The sequence below is a fragment of the Netta rufina genome, assembly GCF_964035555.1.
Source record: "Netta rufina genome assembly, chromosome: 1".
NCBI classification, from domain to species: Eukaryota; Metazoa; Chordata; class Aves; order Anseriformes; family Anatidae; genus Netta; species Netta rufina.
In genome coordinates this window covers 28,867,669-28,882,660 of record NC_140123.1, presented here as the reverse complement: position 1 = coordinate 28,882,660, position 14,992 = coordinate 28,867,669, and the positions used below count along the sequence as shown (strand labels likewise).

The 14,992-nt window shown below is 51.2% G+C and overlaps 1 protein-coding gene across 1 annotated transcript in view; it reads right to left on the bottom strand.

The window, feature by feature from the left end:
- Positions 1–254, bottom strand: part of KPNA3 (karyopherin subunit alpha 3) — a 50,509-nt gene extending 50,255 nt beyond the window's left edge. Inside the window, exon 1 of the mRNA XM_084306148.1 lies at positions 95–254. Within this exon, the coding sequence (XP_084162274.1) occupies positions 95–169 (75 nt within the window). The 5' untranslated portion in view covers positions 170–254. The remainder of the gene's footprint in view (positions 1–94) is intronic.
- Positions 255–14,992: the final 14,738 nt, after the last annotated feature.

Here is a 14,992-nt window from a genome sequence, read left to right as displayed (position 1 = left end):
TCCTCCTCCTCCTCCTGAGGCGCGGCGGGAAGAGGGCGATGAGGAGGAGGAGGAGGAGGAGGCCAGGCCGCGTCCCCCCGCGGCTGCCGCCCACCTCCACGTCGCGGCCCTTGTTCTTGAAGCTCTTGATGCGGTGGTTCTCCAGCCCGGCGGCGGCGTTGTCGGTCATGGCGGCTCCCTCTGAGGCGCGGCTCCGGCTCTGAGGCGGCTCCGGCTCTGAGGCGGCGGCGGCGGCGGCTCCGGCTCGCGCGAGGGGCGGGGGACGCGCCGTGACGAGAGCGCGCGCGCGCGCGCGGCGCCGGGAAAGGAGGGGAGGGAGGGGAGGGAGGGGGGAACCAGCGCGGGCGCGCGCGCCGTCGCCTAGCAACCGCGAGAGCGGCGGGCGCCGCTCGGCCAATGGCGGCGCGGCTCGGCCCCGCGGCGTGGCGCGGGGGGTGATGGGAGGTGTAGTTCTGTGCCGCCTTTCCCTCTTCCCCCCTCCCCCTCCCCACCACCATCCCCGCCACAGTCACGCTGAGGGTGGTGGCCTCGCACGAGGAGCCGTCGGTCCCGGCATGGCCGTGGCGGTTGCTGGCTCCTCTGGTGCCGAAAAATCCCCCCCACACACAGCCGTCTAAATCACTTCATCCCCCAGGCCGCCTTGAAACACTGTTTCCCAAGCATAAAACCCAAGAAAAACCGCCCCCCACACACAAAATACCCCAAAATGTGTCACGTTCGCACCTAGCCCGCCTGATAACGCCTCACAACCTGCCTGATAACACCTCACAACCTGCCTCATAACGCCTCACAACCTGCAGCATGTCCCTACAAACCCTGTTTTCAGAGCGTCCCCCTCTCGTCGCTCAGCTCCTTAATGCCCCCAGCCCTTCTTCACATCCCCAAAATGGTGGTGACCCCGCCGCTGCCCGCCCGGCCGTAGTGAGGCTTGCAGCCTGCTGCAGGGGAATAAAAATAAAAAAACTTGTGCTTCGTCACTGCCTTTCTGCTGTGTGCCAAATGTGTGTATCTAAGGGGCCGGTGCAGCATTTCCATCATTTCCATCCCTCCTGTCTCCATGCAGTTTTGACACATTTCCCTCTCAGCGTGTTCCTGGTGTTTTTTACCTGGGTAAATTCACCACCACTGCGAGCAATGGAAGAGAGCAAGGAGCCCAGAGCAGGCAAAGCCCATGTGGCACAAGCAGCGTGACGGCGTTTGTCGATGCTGCTCATGTCAGAGGTGGCTTTGGGGCCCAACACTTGCAGTTTTGTAGGGGAACCGGACCCAGCTGTCCTCGGCGGAGCTGCCAAAGCAGATTCAGGAGCTGAGAGCTTTGCTTCACCTGCCAAGAAAGGTGGCTGCAGCTGCCAGCTGTGGCTTACTCAGACCCGCTCGGACATCAGAGCGACACCGGCTCGGTCACTGCCAGCCGGGGTGTTGCAGCCATCCTCTGCAGGAGCTGCTGGCCATTGGCACGAACAAAGGAGCTTTGTTCAATATAACCTATGAAGTAACATGGAAAACTTACAAATAAGAAATGGAAAGCGCCCAGACTGCGACAACTCAATTTACTGATCCATAAATCTATACCCGTCCCACCAGATAGATAAAATTTATAGACGCAATCGTGGCGATGTCTTTCCTATCCCATTTCTTCCTCCTCATGATAGAAGCCTATCGGAGTGTCTGCGGTGCACTTGATTCCTCTTAGTAGACCCTCAGGTATTGAATGCCTCTTAGACAGAGCTACATGGTAGTTGGATCAGCTTTATTGCCTGAATAAAATGGTGCTCATGACTGCATAATTAAACTTTCATGTAGTCAGAGAGAAAACATTTTGAGGTAGTTAAGCAAGTACTACTTTTTGGCACTGTCATTAACAGATACTACGAGTACTTCGCTACTTTGGAAACTGAGTGAACCCCCGTGGTTCAGGGTAGCCATTCTTCCTCACCACATGAGCTTCATATTAATATGTTCCTGGCCACCAAGACCTGAAAGGTACACATCAAGGCCTTGAGCACACTGATGGGATTTACTGGCCTTGTGCTGCCCCCCCCCACTCCATTTCAGCCCCCTGGGGCCATCAGTCCCTGCCCTAACGATGCTGCAGCAGGGCTGGTCTCCAGCTCCACCACAGCCCTGCCTGGCCACGGGCCCTGAGGTGGGCTGAAATGGGGCTCCTGGGCCACTGGAAGAGATGAAGGGGAAGGAGGGAGGCTGCTTGTGGCCAGCAAGGTCTGTGAGTGCCTTCAGTGCCCCAACGACATAAATTTTGTCACTTAAGGGCCATGGGGAGGAAAAATCTTTCATAACAATTCAGAGATGCAGGACTGTAACAGCTCTTTGGGTATCCCATGACTGAATGGAGTTGAGCTGTGCTTATTTCTGGGACAATCTGCTGGCTTCAGCTGAACAAACTGACCCAGCTGGTGATATTGCCATATTGTGGAAATCACCTCAAGAACGCAGTGTCAGAGGCTGCTTCCTCCTGTGATAGCCAGTCAGTTGCTCTTCTGCAGTCCATAGTTTTGTCTATATCTTGTCTATATGTGTATGCCTGTCAATATGGTTGCAATAAAACCAGCACATGAAGGAAATGTGATGAATCCGAGTCACGCTTTTGCTGGCTGTCCCTGCAAGAAGGCTTGGGGAGATTTAGGTGCGGCGATTTAAGACGCGACCTGTTGCCAGTCCCACCCTGCCAGTGGCTGTCAGAAGGCAGGAGAGGTGAATAAACGTGTGTCAGCTCCCCATTCTCTCTATTCACAGTCACAGGTAGCTGAAGCCAAGACCCATGGCACAAAGGAGGTGTGGGTGCCTCCTGGTGCTCCCAGCAGAAGAGGGGGGCAGCTGGCAAGGTGACAACGTCAGACCATCATCACAGTGGAGCAGGAGGGGGCTTTTCTCTATAAAATTTGCTGCTTTTCAAGTGCTTCCTAATTCCCAGCAGATGTTAACTTTTGGAGCTTGCTTTCCTTTGTCTGATAGAGGCAGGCTATTGCTGCGTGTTTGCAGTACTTTCTGTCACTGAACTCAAAGTTTGTCTTCATAGGGAAAGTTATGTTCTTACCTCATGGTGACTAAGGCTTAGTAATGAACACGAAGTAAATCCTGGTAAAGACTCGAGCTTTGTTAAAGGCTGCCATGAAATACTGTGGATGCTACGAGTCAATGTGCCTGAAGGAGAGGCGAGAGATCCAACAAAGAGAAGAAACCCAATGAAAGTTGCTGTCAAAGACACACACCCAGGTCAGGAAACCCCTCATCTGAAAACGAACCTGGGGAAGTGTTGGGGGAAGCATCGCCTTTTTTTCTTATTGTAATGGTTTTCTGATGATCAGGAGGAGGAGATCTGTGCCAGGACAGTCCCAGAGGGTTGGCTTTGCTTCTGGGGGAACACGAAGAACTGATGGAGGAGCTGGCATGAGGCTGGCTTTGGAAGAAGCAGTCCAGGGGTTGGGTTTACACAGGCCTTGGTATCCGCAGATCAGGAACAGCAGCACCGATGGGACAGCTGGCTTTTACACCAGCATTTCCAGAAGCTGGGGGACATTTCTAGCGAAGGAGGAACCATAACGCCTCCAGTTATTCGCAGCCCCCCTGGGTTCAGTCTAAGAGCCAGACTGCTGCCTCAGCATCTTTGTCTACACTCTGGCAGGACAATTAGGGCAAGTTCCTCCTGGGACGGAGTATCACTTTCATCCTCCGCTATTCTCACAAGAAACCCCAGAGTTTCCTCATTTTGTGCTGTTTCCAACCACCAGCGAGCAGCTCAGTAAGAGAAGGTGGACCAGGGCCAGGGGTGGACATGGGGTGGGGGCTTCGTGGACAAGGGCCCACTTCCAAGAAGAGTTCATCAGGTGATAGCAGCCAGCCAAAAGCCCAGATCACTAGACAAGACCACAAGTGATCAGTCCCAGCTCAAATCAAGGTCCATACTGGTGAGTATGTTAATTAATTAGATAATGAATTAATGTTAATGCTTCATTTATGTTAATTAATTAGCTTGAACACAGGCCAAGCTTCTGAGATATAGCTGGCAGAGCCATGAGTCCATCACCTTCCTGGGGTATGGCATTAGGAGGCTGGGCTGTACCACCAGCAGCAAAAAATGGCGGGCTCACGTTTTTTGTTTTTTTGTTTTTTTTTTCTGGTGGAAACAGCTCTTGGAGGTCTCTTCCATGGCCCAAACCCTCCTGCACCCACAGCCTGGGGATGCCAAGCCCCAGCACCTAAAAGAGCCAGGAAATTCCTGACACAGACTGAGCCGTGCCTGAAGGAGACAGCAAAGGGATTCTGTTCACAGGAAAGGTCCCCGAGGACCTGGGAGTGACTGTCTGCAGGATGGCTCTCTTAATTTATATTTCAAAGTGGATAATTTAATTGGCATAATTGGGAGTTTGCTTTCTTCTCCTCATTACAGATGTGCAGAATATGGCAGCGAGAGGGAAGCGTGTCTGGAAGGGAGATAACTGCAGAAGAGCTCTGTAACAAAGCATATAATGTCGTCAGATTGGGGAAACTTTCTCTGCAGGGGTAATGAAGACCTCCTTTCAGTGCTCCGGTCGCAGGGTGTGGGGTACCACACTCCTCACCCTCTGGAGCAGGAGCGGTTTGCACTGCAGGAAATTGGCTTTTTTTTTTTTTATTATTATTATTATTTTCTTTTTAATCAGAAATATCTCAGAGTGGAATTGCAGTGACACCAAAGCAGTTTTCAGCACTCACGTCATCCAGGGTTATCAAGAGCCTTCGAGTGGATTCGATGTGATTTCACTAAGTCAGATTAAGAACTTTTCCTATAAGCAAAGGCAATTTTAGGTGAATAATTACTGCAGACGAGGCAAAGGGTTCACTGGGGTGGCTCAGGAGGCTTCTGCTGCCCTTGGTGCCAGCAACACAAGGCGTATTTCCCTGTTGCATGCGTGTTGTGCAGGCCGTGCCTCCCGCGCCCTCCCAGATCAGGCTGTTCCTGTCCCTGGGTAATGCAGCTCTGATGACAGCATCCTGAGAAAGGCGGATTTTCTTTCCTGCTCTCATCTCCAAGTATTAACCTGCCCTGACTTCGCTTCATTTGTGCGAGCTGAGATCAGTTCGCTGCAGAGGTTACACCCAGGTGTACGACAGAAGAGGAGGCAGCTTCCTGCAGCTGCCGTTCTGCAAAACAAGCCTTAGCTCCTGCTCCTATATATCATATACATATGTAAGTGTATCTCATAGAAAATAGCACAGATGCAGTGCTGGGGAACCCTGGAACAAGGCACGCTTCCCTTCGTGTGCCTTGATGGGAGAAAATTCAAGCGCAGTTCTATTTCTGCTATCACCACGTACCACCAGAGCTGGCTATTGCCACCGCGTCCCCTTCGTTGGAGGAGAGGTTCTCCATATTTAAAGCCTGTAAATAACTGCGCATTCGGTGCTGTGTTGTTCCAAACAAATGCAATATTGTTGTCTCAGTAACTTCCAGTTGTAGGAAGTCAGCAAAGCAGCGAGCCCCCAGGCTTACACGCTGAAACGTTTTGCCGGTTTCACGTGATTATTGGCAGAAACGGCGATTTTATTTTAAAGCCTCTCGTGATCTGCTCTCCAGATCTATTTGGATCTCCGGTCCCCATGGCAATAGCGTCCCAAGCTCTGAAAATAACAACGTGCACAGCTATTTTGACTGAAGGAACCAGACGACACACGCGCATAAGGCTAAGCAGATGGGGATGTGCCTTCAGCCAGAGGGTTTCGTTTCAGTCACGAAGGTAAGCAGCTATTTTCTGGGCACACGGAGAGATCTGCTCTACGTGGCCAGACGTGTCAAACCAGAGAGCTCTGTTTTTACATTGTCACTTTTTAAAGTCAGCCGGCATTCATTGAATGGTTTTCTAATGGTATCAAACGTGTTTCATGCACCGCAACCCGTTTGGCATTGCTCTTCTCAGCAAAATGCCACTGAGACGGTGACACAGAAGAGGAGAGGCAGGGAAACGGATCCTGGCCTCATTTTCTGTGTTTCCGTGCTCCCCCTTTTGGACCGAAGCCATTAATCACTACGGGAAGCCTTCTGGGTTGCTTTGGTTAAGGGCAGGAGTTTGTTTTCATCATTGATGCTGCCTCAAATGTTTGAAAATAATGGACGATGATGCAAAAATCACCTACATGGGACATTTCTTTACTCACAGCTCTCTCTGCCTTTACGTTGAACCTTGGCTTCACCCTGCAAGGCTGCCTCAAGGATGTGTGGACCATCAAGGCACCACGTGGACCTCATCTCCTGGGCACCTGGAGCCCATCCCTACGTGATCCCCGGTGCAGGAGCAGCAGGGCTGGAGGATGTTGAGGCAGGTGGAGCTGCACAAAGATTCAGTCACAGGATCTGGAGCTGCTGGAAAGCTTTGACTCCAAAGGTCGCTTTTGGGGAAAGAGAAAAAGTAAAAATAGAGAAGCAAAAAGGAAAGGAAAACTCTCCCCAGTGGCCAGCTGGCAAGAGAGGGAACAGGAGGTCCCCAGAGGAGCATCCTCTGCTGGGCATTCTCCACTGGTGCCCCAACCCCAACAAACTTCCCATAGTAACCATATATTTTTCATATATAACTATCTTGAGCATATATATATGTAGTTTGAGCATATATATGTGCTCAAAACCCTCTTGACAATGCTATATCGAAGCTGACGCATGATGATGACAACACAAGACGAATGAAAAATGTGGTTGTGCAGTAATTGAGAGGGGAGGGAGCTTTCTCCAAGTATTTGCTCACGGATTGTTTGGTGATGATTCAACACAGTTGATGTAAAATCTGGCTGAGTTGAGCCAGGTGCGAGCCAGCCTGGTGTGGGTACTACAATATAGCTGAAAGTGGGATTTAATACCAATTTATGTGGTTGGGAGGGATGGGGAGAGGTAGAAGGAACGGGCACAGCCCAGTAACTTGTTTCTCTTCCACAGCCACGAGCAGCACACGGGAAGGCTGCAGGCAGGGCTCGATGCTCAGCCTTCCAGCATCGCCCCTCCAGCCACAAAACCGGTGGTGAGCCAGGTCAGGGACCCGATCCAAGGTAAAAAGAGAAGGATGGATGTCTATATTGTTCTTTTTCCCCGGCTATTTTTCATGCTCTGAGCCAGCTAGTAAGCCACCAGGACCTCCCAGAAGCCCTCCGGCAAAACGGCAGCGCCGCCACTCGATATTTCCTGCCCTGCCAAGGTAAACATAAGCAGGGAGGGGAACCACCAGCAGCAAAACCAGAAGCCCTGCAAAGCTTCTTCATCCCTTTGGAACAACCAAAGGTGATAGGGGCACGGTTCGGAGGCAGCCTTGGGTTGGTCACCCTTAGAAAGCTCCCGGGCTCTGCACTCTGCGTGTCGCTGTGGCCACCATCAGATTTTATATAAATATATATATAAATATAGGTATATTTGAAGTTGTGTAGAGGATACTGAGTGAATCCTTGCTCCATCAGTGTAAAAGGAGTAGAGCAGCCCCGTGTTTGCAGAGACAGCAGTGCTGCAGGCTACCAAAGATAACTGCTTTTTCATTTATGCTCGCAGCTGTGACGGCAGCGCAGGGGGGCTCTGAGGCTGCCGTGGGGAAAGTGCCAGAATAAACATCCTGCTTCCTCCAGAGATGCAAGAGGCTGAGATGCGTTTAGGTGTAAGTACCTGGTTCGATAACGAGCACGTCGGGGTTTTTGTTCGGGCTCTTGCTAGGTGCTGCTGGTGCTTTGATAATAATTACGGTCGCTGCTTTGGGTGTTATCAAGCACTGGGAACACATGCGGGGATGCAGAAGCCAGAGGAGAAATCCTCACAGGTTACGAGGGGTGAGGGAGCCACCCGCTGTTCACCTTCCCTTCGCATTGAACTTCCTCATCTAGCAGTTAAGCCGGCGATGATAAGATTTCTATGCAGATCGTTATGGGCAGGGAGCGAGTGAAATATGAACACATTTTGTAAATCTAGTAGAAACGCAATTCAGGAAGACAAATGGAGCTATTAAAACTTCATATCTTAGATATATCTGACCAATATACACATGTTATTCGGAGCTGTAGCTTTTGGAAGTTACTTATATAACATTAAAATAGCAATAAATCCCTCAGCGCGCTCATTATTTAGCACCCACATTCCACTTTATTCCCCTAAAGGATGCCGAGAAGAGAAACAATGAATTAGGGGGCAGATGCCTTGCACAAGCTCTCCTTAATTGCTGCCCAGGTCGCGTTTCTGGTGGCTCAGCAGTAGGGGAGCTCTGCAAGGCCACTCAGACCCGTGGAAGATATCGTGGTGATGGGTGTGTGAAATGCCCGCAGCCCCAGAACAACGACCCCAAATGTTGGTCCAAAGCAGCCTGTCGCAGCGGTGACATCCCAAGGTGCCAGCCCTGTCCACAGCACAAGGAATTGTCTCTGTAAGCAGCAAAGGGGAGGAACAGCTGACTGAGGAACCCGGTACAGGCTAGGTCACTCATTTCCCAATCATCATTTTCTGTCTTTAGATGTAGCCACAAGTCCTGTAAAGAGCGCCGGTGGCTGGTTGTGCTGCGCTTGGGTTTCTTCACAGCCAGTTTAGCTCAACTAAACATTTTTTGGACCACTCTGTTGGGCCCTGACAGCAGGTTTCACCATGGGTTGTACCTTGCTGGGCTCTCTGAAGGTGTAGTGTGGGGCAGCGCCCCACAAAACACTGTCCCTGCTTCCCATGATGTGCAGGAGCTGTGTGCCAGCAGCCAGCAAGCCCTGGGGAGAAAATAGGGAGATTAAAGATTAAATTATCTCCTTTATCCATCTCACACCAGCCTGACAGGCAATGTGCATAGGTGCCATACGCTGTGCCTGGTACCTTCAGACACACACAATGCGGGGACGACGACTGATTCCACATCCCAGACCCAACAGCAAGCAAAGCACACAGAAACCATGAAATTACTTGCCGTGAATCGGGGATTCATTCTTTTAAGGAGGTGACGGCGTCCTTGAGAAGTGCTGAGGGATGCTAGTCACCCGCTTAAAGTCGTTCGTGGCTCTCGGTGCAACGCAGGAGGGAAAGGTGAAAGGAGCAGCACGCAGCACCAGCTGCTGAGCTGTGTGCCAAGTGGTTTCCCAACACCGCAGCTGTTTTGGTGTCCTGGATGTCTCCTGGGGACTGACACAGCGAACTGCTGACGGCATCGGAGTTTAGGCAAGCTTACAGGGAGCAAACTGGAGCACGATGGTGGTTTCTGGTGCTCAGCAAAGACTGGCGGGTCTGGGGAAGAAGATGGGGGTAAAAAATACTGTGGTTTTGTGCCTCTTCTGGGTGAAAAAATCACAGAAACGTGGATACCCTGGGCTGATGTGCTGAGTCAGGTCAGCTACGGCACTGCCACAGCTTCAACGTTATTTTTTCAGGTACCAGGAGCATCATCGGGGTGTGTAGGGCTCTGGATTTCCCACCCAGAGCCGTCCTTCCCTGCAGTGAAACACCAGGACAGACAATGGCAGGCTCACTCCTTGCAGGAGCTGGGACTGCCCAAATAATTCGTTGTGTAATTTAATTGTGTTAGCTAATTCCTTCCAAATTTTTTTTTCTAATTCCTTCCAAATACTGGCTTTCCATGAAGCGAAAGGAGTATCAAGACAAACAGCAAAAAAAGTCGGAGGGATGAATATTTGCACTGCCATTTGCCACACGTTACTCACCATCATGGTGGCAATCTCAGAAAGCCCTTGTTAAATCCCATTTTCCTGCTTTTTAGCACCAGATTTGCCTGTCTTGTGCCAGGACACCCCCCAGCCTGCAGACCCCACTCGGCTACAAAATTGTCGTGCACTGGGGGGTTAATGCTACAAAACTCAGCTACGGATGATGCATAGAAATTTAACAAAATATGGAAATGAACTCCAAAAGGCACAAGTTACGAAGATGAGAAAATTAGGAGCGGGTGAATCCGCATTCAGTGAAGATAAGACACTTGTTAGCATTTCATTACGACTTTCCTCTTCTGGAGGGCTTACAGACGTAAGACACCCTTGTTAGTAGGGCTGCATGCTTCAGAAAACAGGAATTGCAAAACGCAGCTATTTTGGTCCTGGCATTTTCCTCTCTCGCTCTCTATTTAGGGGGCTTGTTTGCCTGTGTTAATGCTAGCAGCTTTAGGGCCGGGCCAGCACATCCAGCTGCACACTTGCAAGGCTCAGAATAAGGGTAAAAACCCTTCCTAGGTTCCTGAGTTTATTTTTGGGTCTCACAGGTCCCCAGATGAATTCTGCCAGGCAGCCACGCCTCACTTCAGCCCAGGTCCCGTAGCACCTGAGGTGGCTTCTCAGTGGGAAGCACCTTTTGGGGTGCTCCTCACCAAGGTCCTGCTCCAGTGGGGGATTTTGGTGCCTGCTGGGAGCTCAGCCAGCAGCTCCCGAGCCCCAGTCTGGAGTTGTGACCCCCAAACCACAAGTTTACCTTTCCATCCTTCCTCATGGCTTCAGCTCGTCCCCCTCGGGAAGGTGATGGGAGCCCTTTAGGATCAGGTCGGGTCATCCCGCATGTCCCATCCTGGGCACCAGAAGTTGGGGTGAAGAGAGGAGGCACCTTTCACATAAACCCAACTGTTGCATATAGAGATTTATCTAATCAATACAATTTTTCTTTACACCTCCACATTGTATACATGAGACGTGTTTGTCACAGACTGGATGAGGTCGGAAGGAACCTCTGGTTGCCCAGGACCACGTCTTTTACATGACATTTTCTCTTTTACATCCTATTTTACGTTATATTTTACATTTCACACACCCAGCAGCTCTGAGACCCCACAAGGACAGCACATTCCCATCCGGGTTTGTTCCTAAGTTATTTCTTACCTGGCTCCGAAGCTGGACGATGCTTTTGGGACAGGGGGTGACTGCGTTGAAGCCCCCGTGTCCACCCCATCCTCCGGCCAGCTGTGGCTGTGCTCTCAGCAAGAAAAGCTGACGGGGCCGAGCATCCCCTCCGCTGCCCACAGCCACGGGAGAGCTCTTGGCTGCCTGGCTGGTCCTGCTCCTGCGAGGTTTCCATCCATCTGATGGAAATTTATCCGTGCAGAGCTGCTCAGGAGGGCTTTGCCGTGCTAGGAGGGAGCAAACGGTTATTTCCCCTGCCGGCGAGTTCTCGGATGCACAGATATCCCCATGCTTGCCCCCAAAACGAGCTTTTGCAAAGAAGCTGAGTGCAATTAAGGCTTCTGTCGTGTGGCTAACCTGAGAGCAGAGAGCCAGATGCAGTCACGCATCGCTAACGCGCTCCGGCTCAGTCAGCGGGGAGGGCAGCGAGCGCGGCAAATTATTTGGGATAAAACCAGCATCGGGTACGGCGGGATTAGGAAACAATGGGGACTGATGGAGAGCCGCAGGGGCGTTTGAATGAGTCCTGATGGTAAAGCAGTTACCAAGATTAGAAAAATTCATTAAAATATAGCGAAAAAACCCAGGCATGCTTCTTGCAAAGACCAACAGCATCGCTAGCAGCTATTTTGCCAGGTCTCGGGACCTATCTGAAAGCTGACAGGCTTGCAATTGGTTTCCTGCGAGTCAGTGGAGGAAAACTATTCCCATTGCTGGACCCAGAAATCATCACCACGATCAGCTCCCCCCCGAGCGACTCTTCCTTGCTGCTGGACTAAAAACGCTCAACAAAGCTGAACTTGGTTATCCTGTGCAGCCTCAGCAGTCACACTGCGCTGAAAGAAAAAAAAAAATAAAAACAAAGCAAAACAAGGGTTTGGTTGCAGGCAGCCTCGAATTAGCCTAAACCACACGGCTCAGCGAAGAGCTCTGGGATCATGCAGCTTCTCCTCTCAGGCACCGTGGCCCCGTCCGAACGCAGAAGTCGTTTCCCTCTCCTTTCTCTCGGGCTGTGCAGCCCCCACAAGCTGACTGCTGCTGCTTCGGGGTGGAAATGTCGTGGTCGTGGCTCCTGTACCTTGCCTGCACTATTTACATCTTTATACGCAGGCTCTGCACTTGTAATTTTTGGCCAGCAAATAGGTAACGAGGCTCTTCTTCACCTGGCAGAGACTCAGGCCACCTACCTGCAGGACAATCCATTGACCACCAGGCTCCTGGGTGCTCTTGGATGGAAATGCTCTCCCTCCTCCTCAGCTTCAGTTTGGAAACTTCAGAAAATAAAGAGGAACGTGGCTCTGTGCTCCTGAGGTTACTGATCTCATCTGGGGGTGACTGTGTCACAGGTTTCATGCTGAGAGTTGGTTTGTGATTTACACCCCACCCGTGTTGGATAACCACCGGGTGTTACGCAGGATGTAGCACGCTGAGCTAAGCCGACTTCTGGCTTCACCCAACGTGGGCATTTCATTATTAAAGCATCTTTTTTGTGGCATCTGAAAGAACACGGGACAGCTGCTGGTAGTTAAAAGGAGGCTGAGAGCAATTCAGGATGCCCTGAGCCACCCTCAGGCATCGTGTCCTAAGGGAGAGCCACGGGAGTGACTTGGACAAGCGTGTGCCAACCCTGCCCTGCTGGCAGTCCGACACCAGGGCTTGGTTTTGCATGATTTACCTGCTGCCATCAAGGTAAAGAAGCCAACGAGTGTGTTTGAACCTTTGTGTGCTGTTCAGCCCTGCTGGGAGCGGCAGTTTGGGGAAGGAGGAAGGCCCAAGCAGCGCCTCGTGGCACCCTCCGAGCCCTTACGCAACGAACGCCGCTCTGTGAGGAGCTTTAGGAGTTAACAGCACTTGGAGCAGCTCTGCTGAGACACCGGGACTTCTCCGAGGATAGAGACCAGGAGCAGGTGAAAGCAGGTATCAAGCTATCTAGAGAAACACACCAGCTGCAGTTTCTGGAGCTCACGGGCACCAAGAAGTGGAACCTGGCTGCCCGCCAGCGCGACTCGGCACGAGGACGAGACCACGCAGACCACAAGAGGAACTGGGCAGCCAGCAGGGCAGAGCAACTCGCCCTAGTGCCAAATGTCTCCGGGCTCTGGGGAGTCCAAATCTCCCAGTAATTTGCCAGTCAGGCTAACGAGAGCAGCTGCAGATCCTTTCAGGTCAACACGGCAGGGCTTGCACTGGTATAAATCATGCGTGCCGCTACGTCTGGAGGCAGGAAAATAAGGAAGGAAGAGAAACAAAGGGCAGAAACAGAGATGGCCCTGAAAGGGAACTTAACTTTCTTACAGAGCAATCCTGGAGGCAACAACAAGGCACTAAACAATACGGCCAGGAGCTTCACTGCTGCGCTAGGTCGGGGTCTGCCTTCCCCCACAGCCCTGTGCTGGAGCGACGGATACGGAGCTGGGCAGACTGGGGGATGCAGCCCTTTCCCCAGGGTGAATCTGAAATCCACGTCTCTTTGGGTGAAGATAAAAGAGTGAGAGGAAAGAAATACCTTGACTTCGATCCTACAGAGGGCAGACAGCATTAAGGTGCCCTGCACAATGGGACGGCTTTACGGCTACGGGCAGAGTAGCGTGCTGGCCTCTAAAGCTCGCCTGGTGAGGACAGAGCCGTTTCCATAACTCCTCATTAATTTATTTATTTCAGCAGTGACGCCCCCCTGAGCAGCCACACGCAGGGCTTCTGACAGTTCAACACTCAGCAGCCCCGAGCTCCTTCCCACCTGCGCTAGCTGGGGATGCCAGCCCGCTCACACGGCCCTGCGAGGAAAAACTTCAGCAACACGTGGGGCTACACCGGCCAAAACGCCCGTCCGTCCGTCCGTCCGTCCCTGCTGCTGCCTCTGGCCGAGGAAATGATTCACGTGGCATCAGCAGAGCGCCTGTCCTGCACGCCACGCACCTTCGCTTTCTGAATAGGGACAAAAAAACAACAAAAACACGGCTGTCTTATTGCTTGTGGGGGAAATGGGCCTTCAAAGCAGATAGGAAAGAAGCTATGTTCAAATGGGAGTGATTCAGACTGCTCTGACTCGATTTCTCTTGATGGAGAGGAGTTGTGACACGCGGTGGCACACAAGCAGCCTGAACGTGGCCCCAGGTTCGTCCTCCTGACATCCTGCTGGCGGAGGAGGGACTGCTCCCATCCTAGACAGAAGATGACTTTGTCCAGAGCACGCTGCCGTGAAACAAGCTGCTTCCACCAGCTTATCTCTATCGCGCCAGGGTTTACTTTGGCTGAAAACTGCATTTTTCCAAGGCAAAATCCTCACCAAACTTCTGAAATCGTTGCTCAGCGTGGTACCTTTTTACTTACGGAAAGGTCATAAGCCATCTTATACCGAGTACGGATATTTTGAGGCAGAAAGGAGTTCAGATTTCTCAACAATGGGATTTTAACTTGCGCTGCTTGCCAATGAAATGAGCACATCCAAGAAAAATGACTCAAGTCTTCATGTTTCTTGAAGCTAGGGACTGTCTTGTCTCTTAAATGTGCCAATTTTTTTTCCATGGATGTGACTTGGCTTCTATTTTCGCTCTCCTTGCATTATCTTGAATTAGATTGCGTGTGCAAGGCAAACTAAACACACACAAAGATTTTTTTTTTCCTTGACGGGTTCTGGAAGTAGGGAAGAGTGGCATTAAGTTTATTTGTGCACATCTCTTCACACCGAATTTCTTCCATTTTAGCAGATGTCTCCTCACAAGAACATTTTTTTTTTCGATCTCATTTAATCCCCAGCCCACCTCTTGACTACGGCAAAGGAAATTCCAGTGCCTGAGCTATTCCTCTTCCCCAGAAGTGTCAGACGTTTGTTCCTTGTGGGGAGATAAAGAGCTCCTCTGCTGACTCATCTGGGCAGCCAGATCAGGTAGGCTTCCTTAGGTCCAACGCAGGGCTAGAAAAGGGTCTAAGAAAAGCTAAAATGTCTGGATGGATAAGAAAAAGAAAAAAAAAAAGGCTCTCAAACAAGCCAGCTCAGGAAGGAACTGGTCCTACCAACTGTTTGTTCTTGCAAATACTCTGCTTGTAAACATCCACCATCCAAGCAAGCAAGATTTCTGCCACTGTAGATCTGAAAGCTCTCCCGAACCCCTTCAGTTTTTGTGTAGAAATCCTTCTCTAAGATGTCAGTAACTAGAAAAGC